Consider the following 23,933-nt stretch of genomic DNA (forward strand, 5'->3'; position numbering starts at 1 on the left):
ATCCGACGAGAGCATAACTCCAATCCGTTACAACGTCAATCACATGTACTGGTAGTTTTCCATGTTTTCCCGGCCAATATAATATAAATACGCAATTTTTACTGGTGGGTGATGACCAATCCTTTTATTATACATCCATTTTGGAATGTGCGGGCATATAATCATGATGATTTGTGATGAATTGATGTTCTAATACATGCAGTGTTGAGCACAGGTACACACAGTCCATCCATGCGTAGTAACATGCACGGACCGTACTGGTGACCTGCATGGAATGATGTGGTGGATGGAAGCTGGTAGATGGATCTGGAACACAGTCTATATACTATGTATTGTACATGTTCATGACGTTGTAACGGATTGGAGTTATGCTCTCGTAGGATTTCTTGTTTCCACGCTTTTTTGTGGTTCCCCTGGCCAATCCTAGCAATTTTTCACATTGCAAATGTTTTTCTAGTCGGATTCCCTTTCTTTTTCAGTACAAGTGGAACGTCAAGAGGCAGTACAGAAGTTCAAGAAGAGAAGACAGGACTAATCAGATATCTTCTCGAATATCTCTGGACTAATTATAATCATAGTAATGAGTAATATTGCTTGATATGTTGAATTTGTGAGTCAGTATTAAATGACAGCCATTTTAAGAGCATGATATATAGCCAGTGCATATAGCATGCTTGTCAGAGAAAGGGAGCTGGAGCTGAACAGTGTGAAGAAAAGCAACACCTCAGGCTCTGGAAAAGCCTGCACTCATCACCCAGTGATTTTAGGCGCACGGTTTCTTAACCACGCCTATCTATTATTAATTTTGCAATTGTTGCTGAGTCATTAAAGATGGCGGAATTTTCTAGGTAAGAGAAATAGAGACTGAGAGGTCATCTGCCTCGTGGAAGCAATCGCAAATCTGAAGAAGCGCTTTGTAATCCAGGTTGTAGTCGTTTGGAAACCCTGTGCAGAATGTCCTGGAGAGGGCTGTACTTGGAGTAAATGCTGGGCAAGAAACTTACTTACTTACTCACTCACTTACTTAGTCAGACAACAAGAGGTGAAACATAGAAATAGTGCAATTTTTAAAATGACAATATTCATACATTTAAAACGTTCATGGTTATGAAATGAGAGATACAAAGAGAGAAAAGGCTAAATAAACTATCTGTCTATTCAGTTTCTTTATGTGGCCTTTCCCTGCAGAGATAGAACAGTTTGAACACAAGTCAAAATAAGTAAAATATTGCTAAACACGGGCAAACCCACTGCCAATCCTATGTAAAACCTACTGGTTTTACTAATACTTGTAGCATTGCAGAAGCAGATTGCAGAAACTGCTTCTGAATGTAGATTATGTCGCCTTAAGGCAATCAAAATTCTGCACAAATAATAATGCAGGGGGAAATTAAAAACTGTATCTGGGTAAGGTTATCACAATTCACTGAGAAATTGTTTTAGGCTGTTGCCTGCTTCCAAAGATGATAGATTCCAGCTCATCTAACAAGGCATCTAACAGCCTTTCTTGAACTGCTCTAACTCCAAAGTTGCATCTAACGATGAGATAGCTTCTCCCTTATCGACACGTTAGGGGATGGAGCGTGCAGGTTCAGGGCAATGTCGGTGATCATTACCGGCTATCAAAGTCAACACCACGCTGTCAGACAAGCCATTGTAAAGCATATAAATTATGTGTGATTTCCAACATTAATTTGTCAATAATAAACACTGGTTGATGGATGTAGGTTACAATTAATGACATATGGAGTCCTACGTGAAGGACAAGCAAATGGACACAGCATATGCCTGGGGAACTAACTAGGAGCTCTTTGCATTGGCCCATATCTGCTCGGACGAAGGGTGTTTGTCTGCTCAACAATAGCACGCAATGCATGGCTGTGTCACTGTCCCAGCAAAATTGACCCCAACATCGCCCCTCCCCGGGACAAAAAGGGTCTGTATATACGTATCACACCAGGAGTGTAGCCAGGATTTTTTTGGAAGATGGGGCAAACTTATCAGCCGCGCAGCGCCGAAATTTTGATCGGAAGCCACGCCTCTTAATTATGACGTCATAATTATTTAGTTGGGTGTGGCCTGATGCATAGAAGAAGCTACACAGCCAAAAATCCACGGGGCGTGTCAGGTCCGTTACATGTCCGTTACAGGACGTTGTGAACTTCCTGATACGGGACCGTTGGGTATAGACACTACTAAACAGGCCGGCCGTTCTAACAGGTGCTTCACATGCCGTTCTATCAGGTGCTTTACAGGCCGTTCTACAGGTGCTTTACAGGCTGTTGTGTTACCTATCATGCTATCATGATCATATTCAGCTACTGAATTGAGAAAACAATTGGCACACTTAAAATCTTTGAAGTGGTAATGACAATAGATATAAAAACTAAATAGGAAAAACTAAATAGAACTCATGCAGTATTGTTAATGCATAATGGTAATCGTGTTGTACTGAGAAGTACTTGTCAGTGTTTATCTCTTCCTTTTCTTTTGTGACTAAAGCTGTGGTAGTGATGGTGCAATTCTTGTTGCAGTCATGTACAATTGACACGGTCTTGATTAGGGTGAATCTTTATTAAGTGATTGGTTGTCTCCACTAGCTCACAATTTTGCTCGCTCATTCGTCCCACTTCCTTGTAGGGCAGCACCACCGCTACCTGCGTGTCGTCAGAAAACTTCAAAAGGGTTGTTAGTAGTCCATATGCAATCTGCAATGAGGAGACTGATGACAATGCAATAGTTAGTTGTGTTTTACCTTGTTATCATTTTCTCTTCTGTATAGGCCACGCTTTCTCCCAAGCTTCCCAACTTTCCGTCTATAGGTAAACTGATTTGTATATCAGCATCGGGATGTCTCTGTTTACACCTATGAAGAAGACATAGCCAGCCATTCTTAGTTCTCCTAGTGTTGTTTCCCCTTTCGGTAAACTGAACGTCACTTCTTTCAATGGTACTGCCTTAGACTGTTCCTGTAATGAAAATAATGTGCATTGAGCAATAGTACTGTATATACACTGTACCTTCCTCAGAGTTCCATGCTGGTAGATCTCCTTGGAAGAGTTGAGTGTGTGAGGGTGAATATTGAAGGCATACTGCCGCACTTCTTGAGAGGTGAGTAGCTAGATGGACTATAGATCATCTCCAATTCTAAGTGTGTGGGGAAAATAATCCATTTGATTAATTGATTTTATACTTAGGCCACATAACCCAGGCATATTCTATTAAAAATCGAAGATGGGAGGAGGCTTTTTTTCTTGGTAGGGCAAAAACTTCCGGCCACAACTTGGCCACTCCTCCTTACATGTCAGGAAAAGTACATACAAAAGTAGAAAAAAGAAAGGCACCATGTGAAGAGATGGTAATTAAACATGGCCATATTAAAGCAAATAAAAGGATCCACGCATGTGGCCCATGAGGGGTCAAAAAATTTAGGCGGGAGGGCCTGAGAAACAAGTCATTAACTTTGTGTGGCCTTATGCCCAATAAAACTAAAAGGTCCAGCTGTAGTGTATAAAGAGTACAAGTACATAATTATTATACTTTAAATGAATGCGTTATCTAGTCTGTTATACAATGTACCTTACTCTTACTGTAGCATCTTCTGGTGCTACACCCTTGTTCACTAGGAAGTAGAGTTGCTCCATTACTGCAAATCTCTTGGCAATGTTACGACTCGATGACTGCCGATTGGTGTGCAGGTTGTTGAGCTTCAATGGGGTTTTCTCTTGCATACTTTCTCTGTGCAAAAAGATTATAATTATGATGTTTCTTAAAACCCCTAAAGTCAATTAATGTATACTCACTAGCAGGGCTAAATTATGGGTGTATGCTGTCTCGATCTCTCGGTCCATGGGAGCCTTCAAAGTTCTCACAGTCTCTTTGGCTAGGTTGCTAGGGGAAATCCTTTGTAAGGTTGGCAACCTAGCACCTATATAAAACCATGCTTTTGTGACAGCGTAATATTTTTTGTAACAGAACATATACCTTGCGCCTTTCATCGATACGCATGTCGCTCAACCTTTTTTGCACCATTTTAGAGTTATTGACAGTACCTCCGTGTCTGTCCTATCATCCATGTCCATACATACTCTCATTTGTGCCTAGGTTTGTATAAATAACAATTCTGATTAATAACCTTGATGGCTTCGTCTCCTATTTCTCTACTTTCAGACATTAGGAATAGTTTAGCCAAATTCGAACTCAGAGAAACCTGCAATTATTGGATTATAATGTCAAGTTTTGAGAATGCTATCATGTACTTACACTCCACGACGTGCTTTCCACGGCAAAAACGTGAGAGTTTTTCTCAATCATCGTTTTTTAATGTGTCAATGGCCTTCTTGCTGTTTTGTTGTTCTTCTTGAACTTGTCTTAGTTTAGCTTTAATTTCCTTCAATTCCTTCAGCACTTCCTATGTGTTAGTAAAACTTAAAAATACATCAAATCACTGTCAGAATAGGATTGTGTGAGTGCTTGGTTGGGTGATTTGTGGAGGGTGCATTGCCTAGATGGTATAACCCCGCCATTAATCAGTTTTGTAGGAGCCAGTATACCCTCTGTATTTAACAAACATGTTGTCGATTGTATTGTGCACATATAGTTTATACCTTCTTTCTGTCTTGAATGACTTTGCAAGCAATGTCAAAACTTATGCTTGTGCTTAATTCACACAGAGCTCTCTCAACTGTGGTGGCTTCGATTTTGGCAGGTTCCAAACCCACAAAGTAAATTAGTACCAACGTTTTCCTACATTACGAATGTATTGTGTGCATTTGAGAAGGATACTTTTGTCACAATAAGCAATAATACTTACTTTCGTTCTTTTGTTTTGACTGTAGGTACGTCTGACGTCTTGAATGGAGCAGCAAATACCTGGCAAATGAATATTAACTACTGTGTATTCTATCTATAATTTTTACTTTAGATGTACTTGGAATGTTTGTATCCATATTCATTTGATTCATTAATGGTGTGGGTATGACAGCTGGAACTTGCCTCACCAAAAGTATGCACATGCTCAGTAATTATTATTATTAACGTGCCGTGTACAGGACGTGGTGGGTGCTACACCCTGATACAGGCCCGTATTTACAGGCTGTAAACAGGATGTAGCCCCACGTCCTGATACAGGTCTGTTCACGGGCCTGTAACGGCCCGTTTTAACCTACGGCCTGAAATGGACTAGTGGATTTTGGCTGTGTAGTTTAGCAAAGAACAAGAACTGTCTATAGATTTAGACCAGAATTGCTCACAGTATAGGGACTAAATCGTTTTGCTTGCCTACTAGCTAGCTAACTGCAGCAAGATTCGGAAGAAAGGGAGTGCTCAGCAAGATAATCAGCTACACTAACCTGAGCTGAGTATAGTAAAGATCCAGAAAAAGGGGGGCATTTGCCCCCTTTCCTCCCCCTGGCTACGCCACTGCACACTGGTAACCATTACCAAGTAGTACAATCAGTGACATGTATGTGTAGAACTGTCCCGTTCACTGTTTAACACGTACGTATACGTACTCTCTGTGCGTCGGTTGCCCGTGGTTGTTACGTACAGGAGACTAAAAAATCAAAAATGGTTTACTGGCCCATGCACTACCGTATAGCGGGTAATTTTCGTGGGGCAAAATATTCGTGGTTGGAGGTCTGACCACGAATATTTTACCCACGAATGAAGCGACCTTGTCTACCTTTCTGCAGTGCAAGCGGCTACCACGAATATTGCTGAACCACGAATATTTTGTCCCCCGAAAATTACCCGCTATACGGTATTGCATGCCGAGCCTATAAGAGTATCTATTTGTGTCACTGAAAAGCGCGGTAAAAAAAGACTTTAAAGCTAACAAACACACAAACAAATAATCATGGGCAGCCACCTTTTTCATTTCGTTATTACTTTTACTTAAACATTTTCTGTTGACTCCTCAATTCGGTAAGTGACAACGCAATTGACTGTGTGTGTTTATCCTCTGCAGGTAATGATGCATGTGAGCGGGGTGTAGAGCTCTAGGGCGATCATTTCGTTTAATTATCTAAGTAACTTTTAATGGTGGCAGATGTCGCAGCTATAGCTACTGTAGTACATTCAATCGATCGATCGCAACATTATGTTGTGGCCAATAATTATAATACATTATATAAGACAATAAACATTATAAGACAATATAAACAACAATAAAATAATAAGAATTGTAAATGTTCACTTGACCGTGATATAATTATCTGTAAGGAAAGTAATAATTAATAATGCACATGCATGAAACAGATATTCACAAGAGCTAGACAGCTAGCTAACATTTACAGTCTTTTCGGGCCAGGGTACCGGTGGCAGCATTTGGGGTGGCCATGGCCCCCTTCCATGTCCTCCGCGGCCAGCTCCACGACGACGTCCACTGGCACCACCTCCACGCCCACGTCCCCTGGCCCTGCCTGCGCCTCTTCCTGCGGCCCGAGCCCTGGCGGTGAGCTGGAGGTCGTGGCAGTGGTGCAGGAGCTGCAGGAGGAGGCAGTATAGTCCTGCGGCTGGTGGTGGCAGAGGAGCTTGAGGTCGAGGCAGTGGTGCAGGAGCTGGAGCCAGTCCTGCGGCTGGTGGTGGCAGAGGAGCTGGAGGTCGAGGCAGTGCATGGTGCAGAAGCTGGAGCCAGTCCTGCGGCTGGTGGTGGCAGAGGAGCTGGAGGTCGAGGCAGTGGTGCAGAAGCTGGAGCCAATCCTGCAGCTGGTGGTGGCAGAGGAGCTGGAGGTCCGAGACAGTGGTGCAGAAGCTGGAGCCAGTCCTGCGGCTGGTGGTGGCAGAGGAGCTGGAGGTCGAGGCAGTGGTGCAGAAGCTGGAGCCAGTCCTGCATGCGGCTGGTGGTGGCAGAGGAGCTGGAGGTCGAGGCAGTGGTGCAGAAGCTGGAGCCAGTCCTGCGGCTGGTGGTGGCAGAGGAGCTGGAGGTCGAGGCAGTGGTGCAGAAGCTGGAGCCAGTCCTGCGGCTGGTGGTAGTGGGTTCATTCTGTAACAGAGTTGTACAAAATGGTATGCAAGCACAGAGAAAAGAAGTCACCTCTTTCAATTCTCTTTCAACTGTAATAAGCAATAATGAAGAATACTGCATGGGAACAGCTACATTGCTATGACAACTTCCCACGTTGCACATGCACATGTTTACAGGTACGTGCATGTCCAACAACCACTTATATATTATCTTTAACAAAAGATTACAGGACGATGACAAATTAATCAACGTCACATTTATCTTATCATTAATTAATGTACTAATGTATTGAAAAAGAAAGGGAATCAAAACTAAAAAACATTTGCATTGTGAACGTTGCTATAGGATTGCCAGGAAAAGAAAAGCGCGAAAAAGCGAAGAAACAAGAAATTCGGTGAGTGCATAACTCCAATCCGTTACAACGTCATGAACATGTACAGCTGAGTGGCCTACTATTGATAAGGAATATTAGAATCAAAATACAGGTTGGTTAAAATGCACAGTCATTGCAATACAATAGGAAATAAGGATTCACACATAAACGTGACAGTTCTACATAAGAATACACCTTTGGACAGTGAAACAATGGTTTAAAAATAATTCACTTTCTATACACTATTTGTGTTCCTTTCACTGATAAAAAATAACACAGTATACACAGTTGTTGTAGAAGTAGTTATCTTCTTGAAAGTGGGTCTGGTCAATAGGGTGATTTCCCTATCTGAATTTCATCTTACATTTACATGCATAGTGTTTGTGGTTTGTATATAATTATGTAACAGGAGAAGGTTACAGAAATTACTTGTATCTATGGTAATTTTTGTACCTATATAATTATGGTTGTAACAATGTGAATTTGCCAAGTTATAGTCAAAACATTCAAACAATGTTGCTGTACGTAGCAATTGCAGCTTGACGACTGGAGTGCTCCACCTGGCTGCCGGTGCCTGCGTAATGTTGAGGCGAAACCTGTCGATCGAAGACGGTCTATGGCTTAGATAACAACAAGGGACCCTGAGATGTGATCAAGAAACTACAGCAGGTGAATGCTATAGCTATACAAACGAAGGCCTATATATTTTACAAACTAAAGATAAACATTAGTTTTGCTTGACTGAATGTGTTGCACTATACCGTATTCACCCGAATTACCGGGACACAAAAAAATAATTACGGCTTGCAGTGTCCCTTGGAATAGAGCAAGAAAAATTACGTTAAAGTCAAAGTGTCCCTTTAGGGTGTCCCGTAGTAATTAAAACCCCATTTAAGGTAAGTACACGGCCTCGATTCCAGGCCGAGGCTAGCTCTGCAGCTAAAATGTCTTTCGTGCAGTTTAGAAGCTGTGTACGCAGGTTCCATGTCTACAAAGGTGTCTTCAACCGTTAGTGACATATTACGGTGCCAGAGAGTAGAATCCAGAGAGTTTTGAGTCTCTATCGAGCTAACATGCTCTTTTTCGTTCTAATTAGATCGGGACGTCTAAAAATATTTACATTTCCTGTTGTTCCTTAATATACAATGAAAAAATTACGTAAGTCCGAAGTGTCCCCTAGAATAGAGTGTCCCGGTAATTCGGGTGAATACGGTAGAAAACAGTCTTTCTTTTGGAGTCTCAGTTGCTCTTGCTATTATTCTGACATTCCTGTTGACTCTGGCTCTGGGAATTTCCATTGGTGTTCTCATTGTACTGGCAGTAAACAAGTGCAGGAGGTCCGAGAATACAACGCTAGTAAAGCCCAACTGACCATTTATTTTATATAAACAAAAATGTATTAGCTACATATTATAGATCTAAATAATTATGTAGCCTATCCAGAATATTTGCACTGTTAGTTAATTAGTTAGGATATCATGTTTACTACACTTTTGTCTTTGGATCACTTTATATTGTGTATATACCGACTTAAAATGAAAGCACCGCGGGTGATGATGCCTCGATGGAGGTACCAAAGCTATACACATAATTATTATAATTATCATGATGAATATTTTTGCATACAAACTCAAGGAGTGGGTAATAATCGACCATGATTGTTATTAAAAACAATTGATGCCAAAACAAGTCTAAAATTAATGGCTGCATGTGTGATGATGTAGAGCATTTTTGGGGGGGAATGTTCACCCCTGCACCCCCCCACTAGATAAAACCCTGAGGGAGATGTGTCCATTAGTATACCACACCCACTTCACACACGGTATTAGGGTGGAAGTTACAAGAACTAACCTTCTCTTTCTGTGATTTCTTATTCTTATATGAACACCGGCACACACACTTGAGAGTCCTGAGGAGAGAGAGAAGGAGGTTACAGCTGCACTCACCAATATCCACAACACACTATAAGAAACTTGCTCTCAAAAACAAACTTTCGATTTGGAACAAAATGTGTACACTATACATGCATGACATAAAAATATGATAACTATAGTTTATAAGTAAAATTACAAGTAAAATTGATTACATTGCTTGTGTCGAAGAGGACTTGAGGGTGTGGGTGAGTGTATGACGAAGAGAAGGGTGTGGTCTTGTAGTACACATGTCCATATGATCTCCGAAAGACAGGCCACCATCACATTGACTTAGGGTGAACCCTGCAAGTGATAGGGGAGAGGGAAGGAAGGTAATACTATACGAGTGTTGCCATGACTACATTAAAAGAACGTACCACTCTAACATTCTGAGCTGTTACAACTAGATTATAACTCATGCACTGTAAGTGAGTCAGCGTGTTGTGGACGGTGGAGGCCACACCCACAAGATAATAACCCACTGAGTCCTTGATCCTGTGGAATACTAGTCACTGTCTGCGATTGGAACGCCTAGACTGGAACTTAAACCGCCGCTATTATAATACCTCTTTTAGTACTACAGTGGAACCTCTGTTAAAGGCCAGCTGCTATATAACGGCCAGGGTTAGAATGCTGGCTATTAACTGTAGCTGCAAGAGTGAGAAAAGAGTTCTACAAAATTAACAGCCTTTAATTATGGACTTTAAAACTTTTAGCCAAGATTCCCCATACAGTTATAAATGTTCAGGTGCCCTCGCGGTGTTATCATAAGCATTCTAATTAATAACAATGTCCGATGGTGTGTTGATAATTAATTTTCTTTTTTGCTAATAATTAAACCATATATACCCTATGTATTTTTGTGTAACTCACCAACAGAGCGGAGAAACCAGAGCATATGAGTGCCATCCTCACTCGTTTCCTGGGAGTCGATCCCTTGGTGCCTCAACTCAGTCATCACCTGCTCACTTCTGTTCATCAAGGCCATTAGTTTCCCAGACAATTAACACCATGTCCGAGTCTCACTTGGCTAGCTCAAAGCAGCTACATGCATGTACATCTCATCGCTAGCAGGTACTTCAGCTGTGTAGTGTTTTGCATGAGCTGCCTTTTCCTTCATTTTTGTGGCCATGTTGAAGAAAGTTCTTCACCGTTTTCTTCTCCCGCTTCTCCTAAGACTGCGTCCTCCTGCTCCGATGTTAATGGTTTGTCATCTGCATCACTTTATACAACACCTGAAGCAAAGTTTGTTGTACGTGTCACTTATTCAACTCAGCTAATGAACAGATGGATATATACTGAATGAAATCAGTGTCCCTCAGAACTAAAAACATGTCATCCAGCTTCAGACTGGGGCGGCATATAAAGATCATCACTACTCTTACTCAAAGATCACCCTATATAATTATGCGTAAGACTTGGGTGTGTCGAAACTTATGATGCACATAGTTACATTTAGGGTAATTCTTAATGCTGACCACACCCACCTGGTCAGTAATGGCAACAGTGGCATCTTGTCTCGTATATTTCCAAATGGTAGCTCAAAGTAGAATGATGCATGGGCTCACAATATCCACTTTGGTATTGTACAAACGTGTCCGACACTATAGCAGTAGCTCACCACCGTGACCAGGCATCTGAGATAATATGACGTCATAATTTTGACATCATAGTATTTGTACTAATTACATGTGCATAATTTGTACGTATATATAAACTTTAGTGACTGAGTGTGCAATATTTAATTTGCATATCTCTTATCAGAACGGTTTAAAATCTACGTATATACCGTATAGGCGGTAATTTCAGGGGACAAAATATTCGTGGTTCAGCAATATAGAGATATTTCGTAGATAATATGGTTGCTGATTGCACTGCAGGTAAAGCTAGTCAAAATCGTTTCATTCTTGGTCAGAGCTTCAACCACAAAAACCATGAATATTTTGTCCCCCGAAAATTACCGGCTATACGGTCGGTATATATATATTTTGTGCAGAAACCTCCGCAATGTCCTTGCTATACTGTCCTCTGGGTAGAGCCTCTTGACAAGCCCAAAGCAACAGTCTGGTGAAAACTTTGTGCGCCCAACTACGACAAACGAGGGAGTGATGTCAGTGTGGCGGTTGGTAGCAGGTATTGTACCCATGAACAGTTGTTGGCATGAATATACACACTGTCTTCTCACCTGTAAACAGCATAATTATCTTTACCAGTTTGACTTATATGTGTATAAGAAATCTGAGGATCTCACCTAGGCCATGGTTATCAAAGCAGTACCGGTAGTGTAGCTGGCTAACCACGATGTTCACCTCCTTGCCACAGTTTCCTGCCTCGTCACAGAGGAAGTTCACTTGGCGGGGGATTGCCTTAAATAAAAAGCATTTCCTTGGTACCAAAAGGTTGAAGGGACCAGGTTGGGGGGTTGCTGGGATAGTGTACCTGTGAAATAATAAATAGCAACAACATGGTAAATTGCAACGCTTTTAATACATTGTCAAAGAGGAAACGTTATAAACGTACTATGTAAACGGAACGGGAACTTGATATAAAGCATTTCCTTGGTACCAAAAAGTTGATGGGACCAGGTTGGGGGGTTGCTGGGATAGTGTACCTGTGAAATAATAAATAGGAACGACATGGTAAATTGCAACGCTTTTAATACGAGGAAACGTTATAAACGTACTATGTAAACGGAACGGGAACTTGATATTGGGCGCTACTGTGAAAAAGACAACTTGAAATCAGTGTCCCTCAAAACTAAAAGCCTGTCATTCACCAGCTTCAGATTTATTCCAAATACTTAGGAGTCCTCGTCTTTTTCTTACACCACTTTCAAATTAAACGATACGAACATACTTAAAGACATACTACGGAAACAATACGGGAATTTTTTTATTTACTGCTAGTGTATGCTAGACAACTCACTATCAGTGTGTCAGAGTAGTCCACCTCTGAGATGGTGTGGTGTAAGTCGGTCATGGCTTGTCTTATAGCACTGCGTCCAAAACAAGAGGTGTGCATGGTAAACACTGGCGGCAGCCACTGACGATAGCACCTGACTAGCTAGCAGCTGCATGTGCGGATGGGGACAAGAGAGGAGACCAGGTAGCTCCGTTTTGTAGATCTGCATGTGTGTGTGAGTTTGTGTGGATCGTGATTGTGTGAGTGTGTGTTTGGAAGGGAGGTAGTATAAAGCACAAAGCTAACTGGATTAGATGGAATCGCAAGGCTGCTGAAGCGTACTATTTTCAAAAGGAATGTTAAAGGTTGCTAGTCCAGAAGTTTTGATCTTTTAATTTCTTGACTTGTGGGTAGCTCAGGGAGAGGCGAGAACACTCCCATTTATGCGGAGTCTAGGTGATTGCCAAACCATACTCATAGACTCTCTAATTATGGCTACAAACAATTATTATTTTTACCACAAAGCACCCAGTTAAAACAGGGAAGTTAACTGGTTTATATAGTAGACACTTCAATAATTTCAGCTACAGTAGTATTAAGCAAACAATAACCCACATGATTGTGATTGTGATGACGTATTGTCCTTTGACTTCTCTATTCTGAGGATGCTTTCAGATTCTTGCAGCTCTTTACAGCTTTACCATGTGTTTGGTCCTTGCATGAGGATCATGTGATTCCTCTATCTGGATTTCATCTTACATTTACATGTAGACTTAGTGTTTGTGGCTTAATTGTACAAGTACTTGTAGCATTTCAGAAGCAGATTGCAGAAACTGCTTCTGAATGTGGATTCGCCAATTCTGCACAAATAATAATGCATGGGTGAATTAAAAAAGAGTATCTGGGTAAGGATATCACAATTCGCTAAGAAATTGTTTTAGGCTGTTGCCTGCTTCCAAAGCTAGATTATAGATTCCAGCTCATCTCTAACAAGGCACATTTTTTGGGTGAAAATTATGCTGGCATAATAGGCAGGTTTTGGAAATACAGGTCAGTACAAATCATAGTATAAACATTTGTAGGCCTGATGGAAGTATACAGGTGGATAATTATCTCCTTGGCATTCTACATTAGTGTTAATAGATAGAGTTGTGTGGCCATTATTTATAGTTTGATGCTACTTGTGCAACGACATGGTGTATGATGTGCTTTGGAGGGCAATTGAAAAGGCTGTTAACTTGAGCATAAAAGAATAGCGTAATAGGCAATATCTCGAGCATAATCTACCAACCCCTATACACATGAGCGAAGTGTATATACACTGAACACTACTATGCTTATTTTAAACAAGTGCCTTGAGATGTTTGCTCCACTGGTAGCTAAGATCGTCACATTTGTACCATTGCATGCTACAGAGAACATCTTCACACTGTTTGAGACTTGATACCCCATAAAAAGTGTGTGTGTTATTCACCGCAACTGGGATACTTGAGAGCAGTCCATTTTGCACAGCATTTGTGATTTCACTCACAATTTATTTTAGTCAATGTTGTACCGTATAGCGGGTAATTTTAATGGGGCAAAATATTCGTGGTTTTCGTGGTTGGAGGTATGACCACGAATATTTTACCCACGAATGAAGCGACCTTGCCTACCTTTACCTGCAGTGCAAGCAGCTACCACAAAAATATTACCCACGAAATGTCTCAATATTGCTGAACCACAAATATTTTGTCCCCCGAAAATTACCCGCTGTACGGTATGCATTATCCACTTGATTGGTGGGAATGTTCAGTGAAGCCAAGCTATAAGTGTTTTGTGTCTTGACATCACGATGCTTGTGTTGGTTCGGATCATCTTCTGAGCGATCAACAAAAGGGAACAATCTAATTCCTTTCGTAGCTTATTTGCATTATAGCTCGTTATCTCGGCTATGTCCAAGCAGTCTGCCCTAGACCCCCAGTTTTCAGTAGTTGACAAAACAGGAAATATGTATTAGCTAACTTTTGTTCTTTACTTCACTCACAAATGTATGATAAATAAGCATCGAACATCACTTGCCATAGCAAAAGTTAGTATTCTCTTTTGAAAATGATCGCAGCCTGAAAAGTAGCAATTTAAAAGGCAATAAACGGACAGTGACGACCAGTTTCGGATTTTACAATAGTTGCGACTTCAACAGGCTGAAAGATGACACAGCAGAGGTCACTGGCCGGAAATAGCTGGCAACTACTTCCAGATAAAACTAAGATTCATTTTTTGGCTATGGTCCGCCTAATACTTTCGTCCGGGAATATTCCCCCAGTACTCTAATGAGATTACCGTATTAGCGGGGAAATGTTTATGGGTGCAAATTTTCGCTATTTGGCTCCAGATCCCTTAGCAGAAATGTTCGTGGGTTCTAATATTTGCGTTATAATGCCAGGAAACCACACCCACCAATAGCAAAATACCGGTGCGTGGGAGTTTATTTTCGTGTCTGTACGGTATCTCTAGATTCATAATGATGACACCACAACAACCATAAGCGCATGAAGGGTGATTATTTCCGGACTTCCAAAGCTCATAACACGGACCATTATTTTACTAAGCTAGAACTTAGATCATATAGATAGAGGGATTGGAAACGGTTAACTAACGCGAGGGCTAGCATGAATAGTTGATGAGAATTATTCTGCTGTCTGTAAGAAGTCTACGAGCAATTCTACTGCTAAACATCAACTTTCATCCCATACTTGAGGCCATTTGGGACACAGCACACTATTTAGTAACACAGCTTAGCTATATCATATACGTACAATATAGGAACACATGAAGAGGCGCTCTGTGTACCTCTAGCTACTTCACGACAATCAAGATTATATTTTCTTCGTTTCCAATGGCATGTGATGGGGTAGCTCTGAGATGTATACATTGGACACAATAAGTTCCTGGGCTTTTGCGGGAGTTATGAAGAGATACAAGGATGGTCCCATGCAGAGCCATACTTCATTGTAAAACATCACGTGAATCATTTCCGTTTGCAATCCCTCTTCTACTCTATCTATGCATGTGGTGGAACTACGGGCTTCCGTATAATTATATGCATTATTATCCAATCTAATTATATACCTACGTAGGCCCCACCGGAAAAATATTGGTGCTCAATTGGAACAGAATATATTTAGGGCTAAGCGAAAAAATGATGGTACACATAGTTATACCCATACACATGCAGACGCCCTCCTATACTCATGCAACTCACGTGGTTCTATTCTCTGCATGCATGTGCTCCTACAGTTGATGTGGACAGTACAAGACTGGATCGGATGAGTCATGACACTCATGATTGCCCTACGTACAGCATAAACACATTATAACGCTCAACCACATCAAAGGACGACTGGTTACTGTGGTGATGGTCAGAGGAATTGCAGCTTTATCACTAGCAAACACATTGTTCCTTAGCTTCATGCACACAGCCTTCAATTACCTATAATTATATACACAAGTGAATCAACGTATTTAAATTGACTCGATATTGTGTCATAAACGCGTGTCTTGCACACGCGGCCATCAGAAATGTCACAGAGAGGGCACAAAGTTGCTAAAATCGAAGCATGTAGCAAAATGTGATTTTTCACCCGGCGCACCCCCTCGCCCAAGGGCGGGCGGGAAAGCCCCCCTTAACTGGGGTTCAATCCCTTAATTTGTTTATGCACTTTTTAAGGTTTCAGTATCCCCAAGATGTCATTTGGCGATAGCCGAGGGTGTACGGTACAGTTTGGTACCAACCTCATCATGCATGTTCTGATATAGGTGTCGTTCTGTACATAGTTCCAATACTTTGAGGCTGCTGAAAACATAAAGAATCCGCTGCACATTCCGGCCATTATGTAGAAAAAAGAAGTTGTTTCACTAGGGTATTGGGTGTGACTGGATTCAGTTACCAATGGGGAAATAGGTGGACAAAATTGAGCATGAGAGCTTGTGGCAGAAATCTGCATGAGAAATAAATCATTCGGCAGGTAAAGGGTTAAGAGCTATAGTAACATGGCTTCGTGTCAGTGTGTCAACAATGAAAGTGTGCATATACAAATTGTGTCAACAATGAGGAGATCACAATGATTTGTTACCTAATATGGGATTAAAAACTAGGATACGTATGTATACATATACTATACTGTGAAACGCAAGAATAACATGCAGCGAGAAGGTTTTTAATATTGAGTATAATTTCAGTGTCAAAAGAGACGACACAGTGACACCCTCTTCAGGTACGAAAAGACAAGACTATCAAGAAAATAATGGCAGCACTGAACCCCAATAACCAGCAACAAGATGACAAGAGAATAATAGGATTTGATTGTGAGTTTGTGAAGCCACCACCTTCGGAATTTGTCCAGTCAGAGTGTCCAGTTTGTCTCCAGATCATTCGAGAGCCCCACCAGGTCACATGCTGTGGAAAGAAGTTTTGTAAAGCTTGTATTGAACACATCATAGTAATTCGAAAGCTGTGCCCAACTTGCAACGAGAAATTTTCAAGTTTTGCCGACAAAGCTTTGAAACAATCGCTCTACAGTTTAAAAGTTCATTGCAGTCACCAGAAAGACGGGTGTGAGTGGACGGGGGAACTGAGACAGCTTGATGAGCACCTCAACACAGATCCACAGCCAAAACGACTCGATAGATGTCAGTTTGTCGAGATCGATTGCATCTTTAATTGTGGGGACAAATTGCAGGTAAGAAACATTGAAAATCACCAAAGTGAGGATTGCCCCAAACGACCATTTGGTTGTGAGCACTGCCATAGTTACGAGTCTACCTTTGATGATGTCACCAACAACCACTGGCCTATGTGTGGGTCCTTCCCTGTCCCCTGCCATAACCAGTGTGGTTCAACTATCCAACGTCAAAATATAGACAGCCATGTTACCGATGAGTGCCTCCTGACCACCATCAACTGTGACTTCCACCACGTAGGCTGTGTTATGAAACTTCCTCGACAAGACATGCCAGAACACCTGAGAGAGAACCTACTCATACACATATCTCTATTAGCCACTAGTCATGCCAAGCAACAAGCGGACATTGCTACTTTAGTAGAAGAGAATAAACAACTAACGATGAAAATTATTGAGTTGATGCCATTGCAACAAATGATCATCGTGAACTCCAAACCTCCTCTTGGTGCCCCTGTCCTTACAGTGACCAACTTCCAACAGCACAAGAGAGATGCCGATATTTGGTTCTCCCCTCCAGTCTACACCTACCATCAGGGCTACAAGATCTGTCTCTGTGTGTATGTTAACGGTGAAGGCAAAGGTAAAGGAACACATGTCTCTGTGGGTGTGCACTTTATGAGAGGAGAGTTTGACAGTTCTCTGATATGGCCGTTTCGTGGTGCGATTTCATATCAACTACTGGACCAAGTCAATGGCAAGGATCATAAAACAGGCACACTCACTTATAGTGACAAAACACATAACAAGTACTGTGGCAGAGTGACAGAGGGAGAGATATCACCAAGTGGGTGGGGAAGACCACAGTTCATTGCTCACTCTGAACTGGAGCCCAAGTATTTACGAAACGACACCCTTCTTTTTCAAATAAACAAAGTAGAACTTAAGTAGTTACTTAGAAGAGTGATAAATAGTTATACACAAACATATATACCAGACGTACGTGCATGGTATAGAGACAAATTAAAATTATATGTACTGACTATACAATAATATTTTGTACATGATTGTTCTTATTTACAACGTATATAGGTGCATGGTGGTGTCGGTGGGTGAAGCAATTGGTTGGGATGGCAACTACCTTAATTGAGGTGACACATTTTCGCGGCTATTAATTTTTGCTATTTCTGCAAATGAGAGTAAAATCGCAAACATCTGTAACTCGCAGATAATTTGAAAATGCAATGAACTCATTAAAACCACTTGCGAGTGATTAGAAACGACGCTATGAATAATAATTATTTCACAATTTGAGCAGTAAAGAATTTAAGCTATGATTTCTCGTGGTGCATGGATAGAATATTTTTACAGTTAGGTGCTTATAATTGTAGTTTTCATAGCTGGCGAAGCTGTTCCCTCTAGTACGTACTCCTCTCTCTTCTATTGGCTCATGTTCTATAACTGAGGAAAGCACCGCAGTCTCGGTGGAGGTGTCAAAACTACATAACATAAAGCTACTAATAGCTTTTACACACAAATTATCATGATGATGTTGCATTACTAAATTTTGCTGCATACAAAGGCAGAATTCAGTATCACAGAGAAACTCAAAGAGTCGGTAATGATTTGCAAATCCAAGAAATAAAATCCATGACTAGAAACTCATACTTGCACTTTATTGATCCTTGAGCAGCTGTATAGCAGTCTACACAGACACATGCACAGACACACAGACAGACTCACACAAACACACTACCATATACCTCACTTGCATATGCGCACCAAGGCATAATTATAGTTTATTTACTGATTCAGTCCGTATCCTAGGTGATGTCCAGTAATTATATTATATGGTAATTACTTCCCCCAGGCACTATTCTTATAATGTACTTCCCCAGCAGATTTGAATTGCATCTTGACAAAATTTGGTACATGCAAGCAATAAAATTCAAAAATGTTGTGTAAGCTTGACAGTATTGAACTGAGCTAGCTGAATCTTGTAGTTAAATTCTTGCTCTGTGCTTTCTTAGTAGTCAAGGCTGTGACTCAGAAGTAGAGGATTACAAGCATACTGTGGTGTTGTTGACAATAACAGACTAGTTCAGAGCTACAGTATAGTACAGCTAGCTAGCTAGCTACATGTACAAACCTCAGCAAAGTGCAGCTGCATTTAGTGGTGGGCGGGTCTGGTCAAAGTTTATGCATGGCTTCCAGCTAGCTGAACCTAGCTAGTTAGCTAGCTCATGTAGCTCCAGCTCCACAGTAGTACTGCTAGTTCTGTGCCTGTAAAACTGCGCTGTGAGAGCAAGTTTGACTGTCTCCACTGATGTTCAAATGACTGTTTTGCTGTTTTTGCAGTAAATAAATCAGTTGTTGACTGGTTGCCTAGTAATTATGGTTTATAAACAACCTCAGCCTCGGGCTGCGCCCTCGGCATTGGTTGTTTATAAGCCATAATTACTAGTCAACCAGTCAATAACTATAACATAATCTATAAATAATAGTTAGACACTGTTTAGGAAGTTTCTACATGATTTAGAAGCCCAAAGGGCTGGTTGTAGTATCCCGAACGCAGTGAGGGTTCTACTAGCCCTGAGGACTTCTAAATCATGTGGAAACTTCCTAAACAATGTCTAAGCATTTTAGATCATAGCAACCATGAGTATTTAGCCAATCAGATTTGAATGTTCTTATCTAATCTTTGCTACATGATTTTCTAAGTGAAGTACATGATTTTCTATTGAAGTACATGATTTTCTAAATTGGATAGAACATTTCCTCTAACCAACCAGATTGCAGTATTTTTATGACAAACATGATCTAATTATAGGCAATACCGTTCCTTGAGGTTATAGATAATGGAAATGAAGAAAAGTTCCCAGGCGGGATCGATTCTCACAGAAAGCACTACATTTACGGGTGCTGATGCCTCGGTGGAAGTTTATGTTATGATAACAGAAAAGCTACTATAATATGACTGCTATAATATCTCTGCTTTTGAGAAACTAAAATTTGACCCCTGTGTTTTTTAAGCTCTTAAAGTATATGTAGTAGAGTCTGCAAGAGAAGTACGTTGATTAGCATGCAGAAAAGATTTTTTTGAAAACAACACCATTATATATGGTGGAAGCAAGTAGATGATAGGATTATAATAAAAAAAGAACAGTGTATGTAAAATAGTGTGTACATGAAGTAAACAGTTAGTTTGCTAGTTTTGCTGCAAGCTGCTATAACCAGGTCCAGGTGACAGCTTCATAGCGTGGCCTCTTGATGAACGAGCGCCACGTATGCACTGAATGGCGGACCTGAGCAGGCTGAAAGAGAGGGAGCATCTCAGCCAGTGCAGAGTGGTGCTGTAAGGTTGGTCCCATTTGTCTGCTAGCAGGGAGGCCAGTCGTTTGTAGAAGTTTGTAGCTTGTTTTGAAAGGCCGCCTGTCGCAGACATCACAATGGGGACGAAAGTAGCATGCTCCACTTCTCTCACCCTTTGTCCGTATGCACGGATCTTTTCCCTCTCGTGCTTCCTGAAGCATTGGTCTAGGGTTGTGTTGCGATTTGAGGGAGCAAAAGGGTTGAAGACTCTGACGTCCACCAGAGTTTTCTCACGTCTGCCTCCCCAGAGACCACTGGCAGCAACATCAAGCCTAGCACCTATGGTAGTATTTGCGCTTCTCCCGGACATGGTCTCTGTGGTGATCTCCTGAAGCTCTGGTTCAATTTGCACATCATTGCATACTTCAGTTAAGAGTATCGCTGTTAAATCTCTTATTTCATTGTGACGCAGGGAAGGAAACCCACCACGTGGGCAAGAAAGTATATGATCCACAACAAACGCGGCTCCACAGGCACAGTGTGTGGGGGTCTTGATGGGTGTCCAGCCATAGCGTAGGGCCATGGCATCAACAAAGGCACCCTTGTGGAGACAGAAGCCATGTTCCTTGATTGGCAGTGAGGTCAGCCAGCTTGAGGCACCTGATTGGCTAGCGAGGTCCATAGTGTCTACTGTGTACTTCTGCTAGTCTCTATTTTAGCCGCCCTCTAAAAGTTGGGCGACGTAATCACGAGTCTATGTTATAGAGGGCGATAGATTGATGAGACAATATTTTTCTGTCGCTGAATCTGTTGACAGCTAGTTGTGTTTGGTCTATGATGGTAGCCTCGATCCCAGGCCGATCCGTCTCTAATTGAACGCTAGGTCGAGGCGACCTAGCGTTCAATTAGAGACGGATCGGCCTGGGATCGAGGCGACCTAGCGTTCAATTAGAGACGGATCGGCCTGGGATCGAGGCTACTATGATGGTTACTGAATATTTGGCCTGGAATGTCATTAAAAGGTCATAATTAGAGTGATGTCCTACCTCTGGCCGCTCCCCCTCTGGTTTCAATCGCTCGATGGGCCATAATTTAGCGCATGTGCATAGAATGTCTATCTATTATTAATTAATTTTTGTTAGCTTCCTGTGATGTGGTTTAGTTACACAGCCAAATAGAGAGCTTTAATACAGAAAGCAGTGTCTATCGGTGTAGAAAGTCTAGGGAAACATGATGAAATTAAGACTTATTCTTCTCCTATGGACTGTGCTTTCCTTCTCTGGAAATAGTGCACTAGCACAGACAGCTCCTACTGCTGTCCTCAACCCAGCAGAAGGTGTCAATGCAAGTCTAGGATCCACTGTCACCTTCACTTGCATCATTAATGGGACAGAAGATGTTTTATGGACAGTAGACGGAATCTCAAATCCCTCAGTGCAACGTGAGATGGGGATTACTCAAAACAATACAGTCGGACAACCTGACGGAACTTTTATCTCTCGCATTCATGTTTCATCCACGATGGAGAATACTGGTATTGAGATTCTATGCCGTGCAATAGGGACCTTATCGAATGGACAAAGTGAAACAGTCACTCTATTTGTCCAAGGACTGCTGAGCTCTCCAACAGCGCTTGGTATTTCCGACTCAGAGGGACCTACTCGGAGATTGAGCTGGACACCACCACCAACACTAGACCTCACCGATGTCCATCCAGACATCAGCCACTACAATGTATGCTTGAATGAGGTGTCTTGCAGAAATGTCGAAGGAACAGAGTTATCATTTTTAAACATCAGAATGGGGATTGAGTTTTCAATTGTCGCAGTTAATGTGGTTGGTCAAGGCAATGCTAGCACCATCAATCATGAGCCTTGTGACTCTACAACAGGTGAGTTAATTCATATAATTATGTATGTGCGAAAAGTTCATGCACTTCTATGGACTTTTGATGAATGTTCGTTGACCTCTCAATGTATAGTACCTATTCAAGTTGATGGAGATCTTGTCATGAGTAATGTCTCTCTGCAATCTAATGGGACTACTCCCTCCGTTACTTTCTCCTTTAGAAAAGTGAGTAATACATGCCAAAATGTAGAGGTTCCAATCCTTAAAGACGCAATGAAAAATTGCCATTTTTCTCATGTACAGGGAGGTGGAGATGCCAATTGTTTTAACCTGTATCGGATTGAAGCATCACCGTCCAATCAAGGCACTCCCCTCACCCAGGGACCAGTGATCCCAACAGTGAGTGGAGGGGAGGACATTTCTGTTAGTGTGACTTCTGGCTTTGTGAGAAATACGGTCTACAATGTCAACATTGTATCGGTGAATGTTAATGGAGAGAATTTCTCAAGGGGAGACATACAATTGAGTAAGTCAGTTAGTAAGATATTGCTAGAGCAGGTCCGGATCTAGGGGGTGGATTTCAGGGGTTGCAATCCCCCCAAACACTCACAAAAACTAGCTCAACCAACACTTGTGTTGCTTGTGGCTAAATGAGCAATGTGGTTAACTTAAAAACTGTGAACTATAAAGTATTAGTGCTGATCACATGATCTCCAGCCAATCAGCTTATCTGAAAGTAGTCAGGTGACCATGGATTAAATAACTTAATCCACACGTAAGTGTGCTTTAAGTTATAGTTGTGACACATGCACAAGTGCCACATGGGATATATTGGCTCAGTAGTGACTTAGGCCCGAGGGCCGCAGGCCTCGAGGGCAAAGGCACTATACTGAGCCAATATATCCAATGTGCGCACTAGTGAGCTGTGTAACAACTGATTTGTTGCATTCCTTGTGCATTCCTTTCCGTGTACACATCACTCGTTTTATAGGACAACTAGTTTCAACTACTTGTGGTGGCTGTGGAATGCACCCAGACGCATGAAAAATGTTTTTTGCCTACCACTGAATCTGTTGACAGTGTTATACTATAAAAGGGACCGTTTCTTCAGCCATACTATGCCAGTATCTAGATAGTGGCACAGTTCAAGGCTTGACCTGTGCCATATGGCAGATATTGGCACAGTGTTTCCTTTGATCTGCCCACTCAAAATGCAACAAATATATATATATTATTATAATATACTATACTAGACTATGGGTAAGCAGCTCCTATACTTTGGGTATAAGCACTTTATGAGATTCAGTCAGCAAGGGACATCTAGATTTTACTCACAGCCTGAGCTGAGCGGGCAAACATAAAAATTACTATAGTGGGGCCCTACTTCACTAGCACTTTGAGGCCCCTCCATGCAGCGATATGGGGCCCAGAGGACGTTAATTAGAAGGATGTTGTAGCTTAATTGATTTTTTCGCACATGATCTCAACATCCTTCCAACTCTGTCGGGGCCCCAGTCATAATTTGCTAGTCTCGGGTCCAGGCCGCGTTTTAGTCTTGCACCATATCCCTGAAAGAGAATTTTTTATCAACGAGTTGTGTACTAAGGCCATTGCAATGAGATACGTTGTTTCTCATCACTTGTGAACTATAAAAAGGCATGAGGGGGCGAGGGTGCACTCATTACTCAATTAAAATTCCACTAACAACAGACATTTATAGTAATAAAAAAATGACTGTGTTAGCTATCTCTTTTTGATTCTAGCCTGGGTTTTATGCCATTAGTTACTGTTGCACTCACAAAACAAGCCATTGATCTATCAACATTTTAACAAATAGAAGCTGTATAAATGAAAGTGCTGATGCCTCGGTGGAGGTGTCAAAGCACATATCCTGCATAACAATATAGCTTTAATACACACCTCAGGGGCGTAGGCAGGGGGGGACTCATGGTACTCAA

General features: G+C 41.5%; 3 protein-coding genes and 1 long non-coding RNA gene across 4 annotated transcripts; 1 reads left to right on the plus strand and 3 right to left on the minus strand.

Moving 5' to 3' along the window:
- Positions 1-3,033: 3,033 nt before the first annotated feature.
- Positions 3,034-11,208, minus strand: LOC135346807 (uncharacterized). Its single transcript, XM_064544553.1, has 10 exons — positions 10,741-11,208; positions 10,127-10,488; positions 9,427-9,556; positions 9,192-9,249; positions 4,608-4,872; positions 4,264-4,411; positions 3,985-4,210; positions 3,804-3,928; positions 3,580-3,738; positions 3,034-3,147 (listed from the first exon to the last, which is right to left on the minus strand). The coding sequence occupies exons 2-5, from the start codon at positions 10,239-10,241 to the stop codon at positions 4,810-4,812; spliced, it is 366 nt and encodes a 121-aa protein (XP_064400623.1). The 5' UTR covers positions 10,242-10,488; positions 10,741-11,208; the 3' UTR covers positions 3,034-3,147; positions 3,580-3,738; positions 3,804-3,928; positions 3,985-4,210; positions 4,264-4,411; positions 4,608-4,809.
- A 561-nt stretch (positions 11,209-11,769) lies between these two features.
- LOC135346987 (uncharacterized) lies at positions 11,770-12,909 on the minus strand. The gene is made up of 3 exons (XR_010398172.1): positions 12,770-12,909; positions 12,179-12,377; positions 11,770-11,864 (listed from the first exon to the last, which is right to left on the minus strand). It is a non-coding gene; the product is annotated as an uncharacterized LOC135346987 (long non-coding RNA).
- Positions 12,910-16,302: 3,393 nt separating this feature from the next.
- Positions 16,303-17,868, plus strand: LOC135346378 (TNF receptor-associated factor 4-like). Its single transcript, XM_064543979.1, has one exon. It carries the CDS (start codon positions 16,441-16,443, stop codon positions 17,764-17,766), a length of 1,326 nt encoding a protein of 441 aa, XP_064400049.1. The 5' UTR covers positions 16,303-16,440; the 3' UTR covers positions 17,767-17,868.
- A 2,155-nt stretch (positions 17,869-20,023) lies between these two features.
- LOC135343758 (uncharacterized) lies at positions 20,024-20,809 on the minus strand. The gene has a single exon (XM_064541127.1). It carries the CDS (start codon positions 20,807-20,809, stop codon positions 20,024-20,026), a length of 786 nt encoding a protein of 261 aa, XP_064397197.1.
- Between the last annotated feature and the right edge of the window lie 3,124 nt (positions 20,810-23,933).

The sequence above is a fragment of the Halichondria panicea genome, chromosome 1 (assembly GCF_963675165.1).
Source record: "Halichondria panicea chromosome 1, odHalPani1.1, whole genome shotgun sequence".
In the NCBI taxonomy this organism is placed as follows: Eukaryota; Metazoa; Porifera; class Demospongiae; order Suberitida; family Halichondriidae; genus Halichondria; species Halichondria panicea.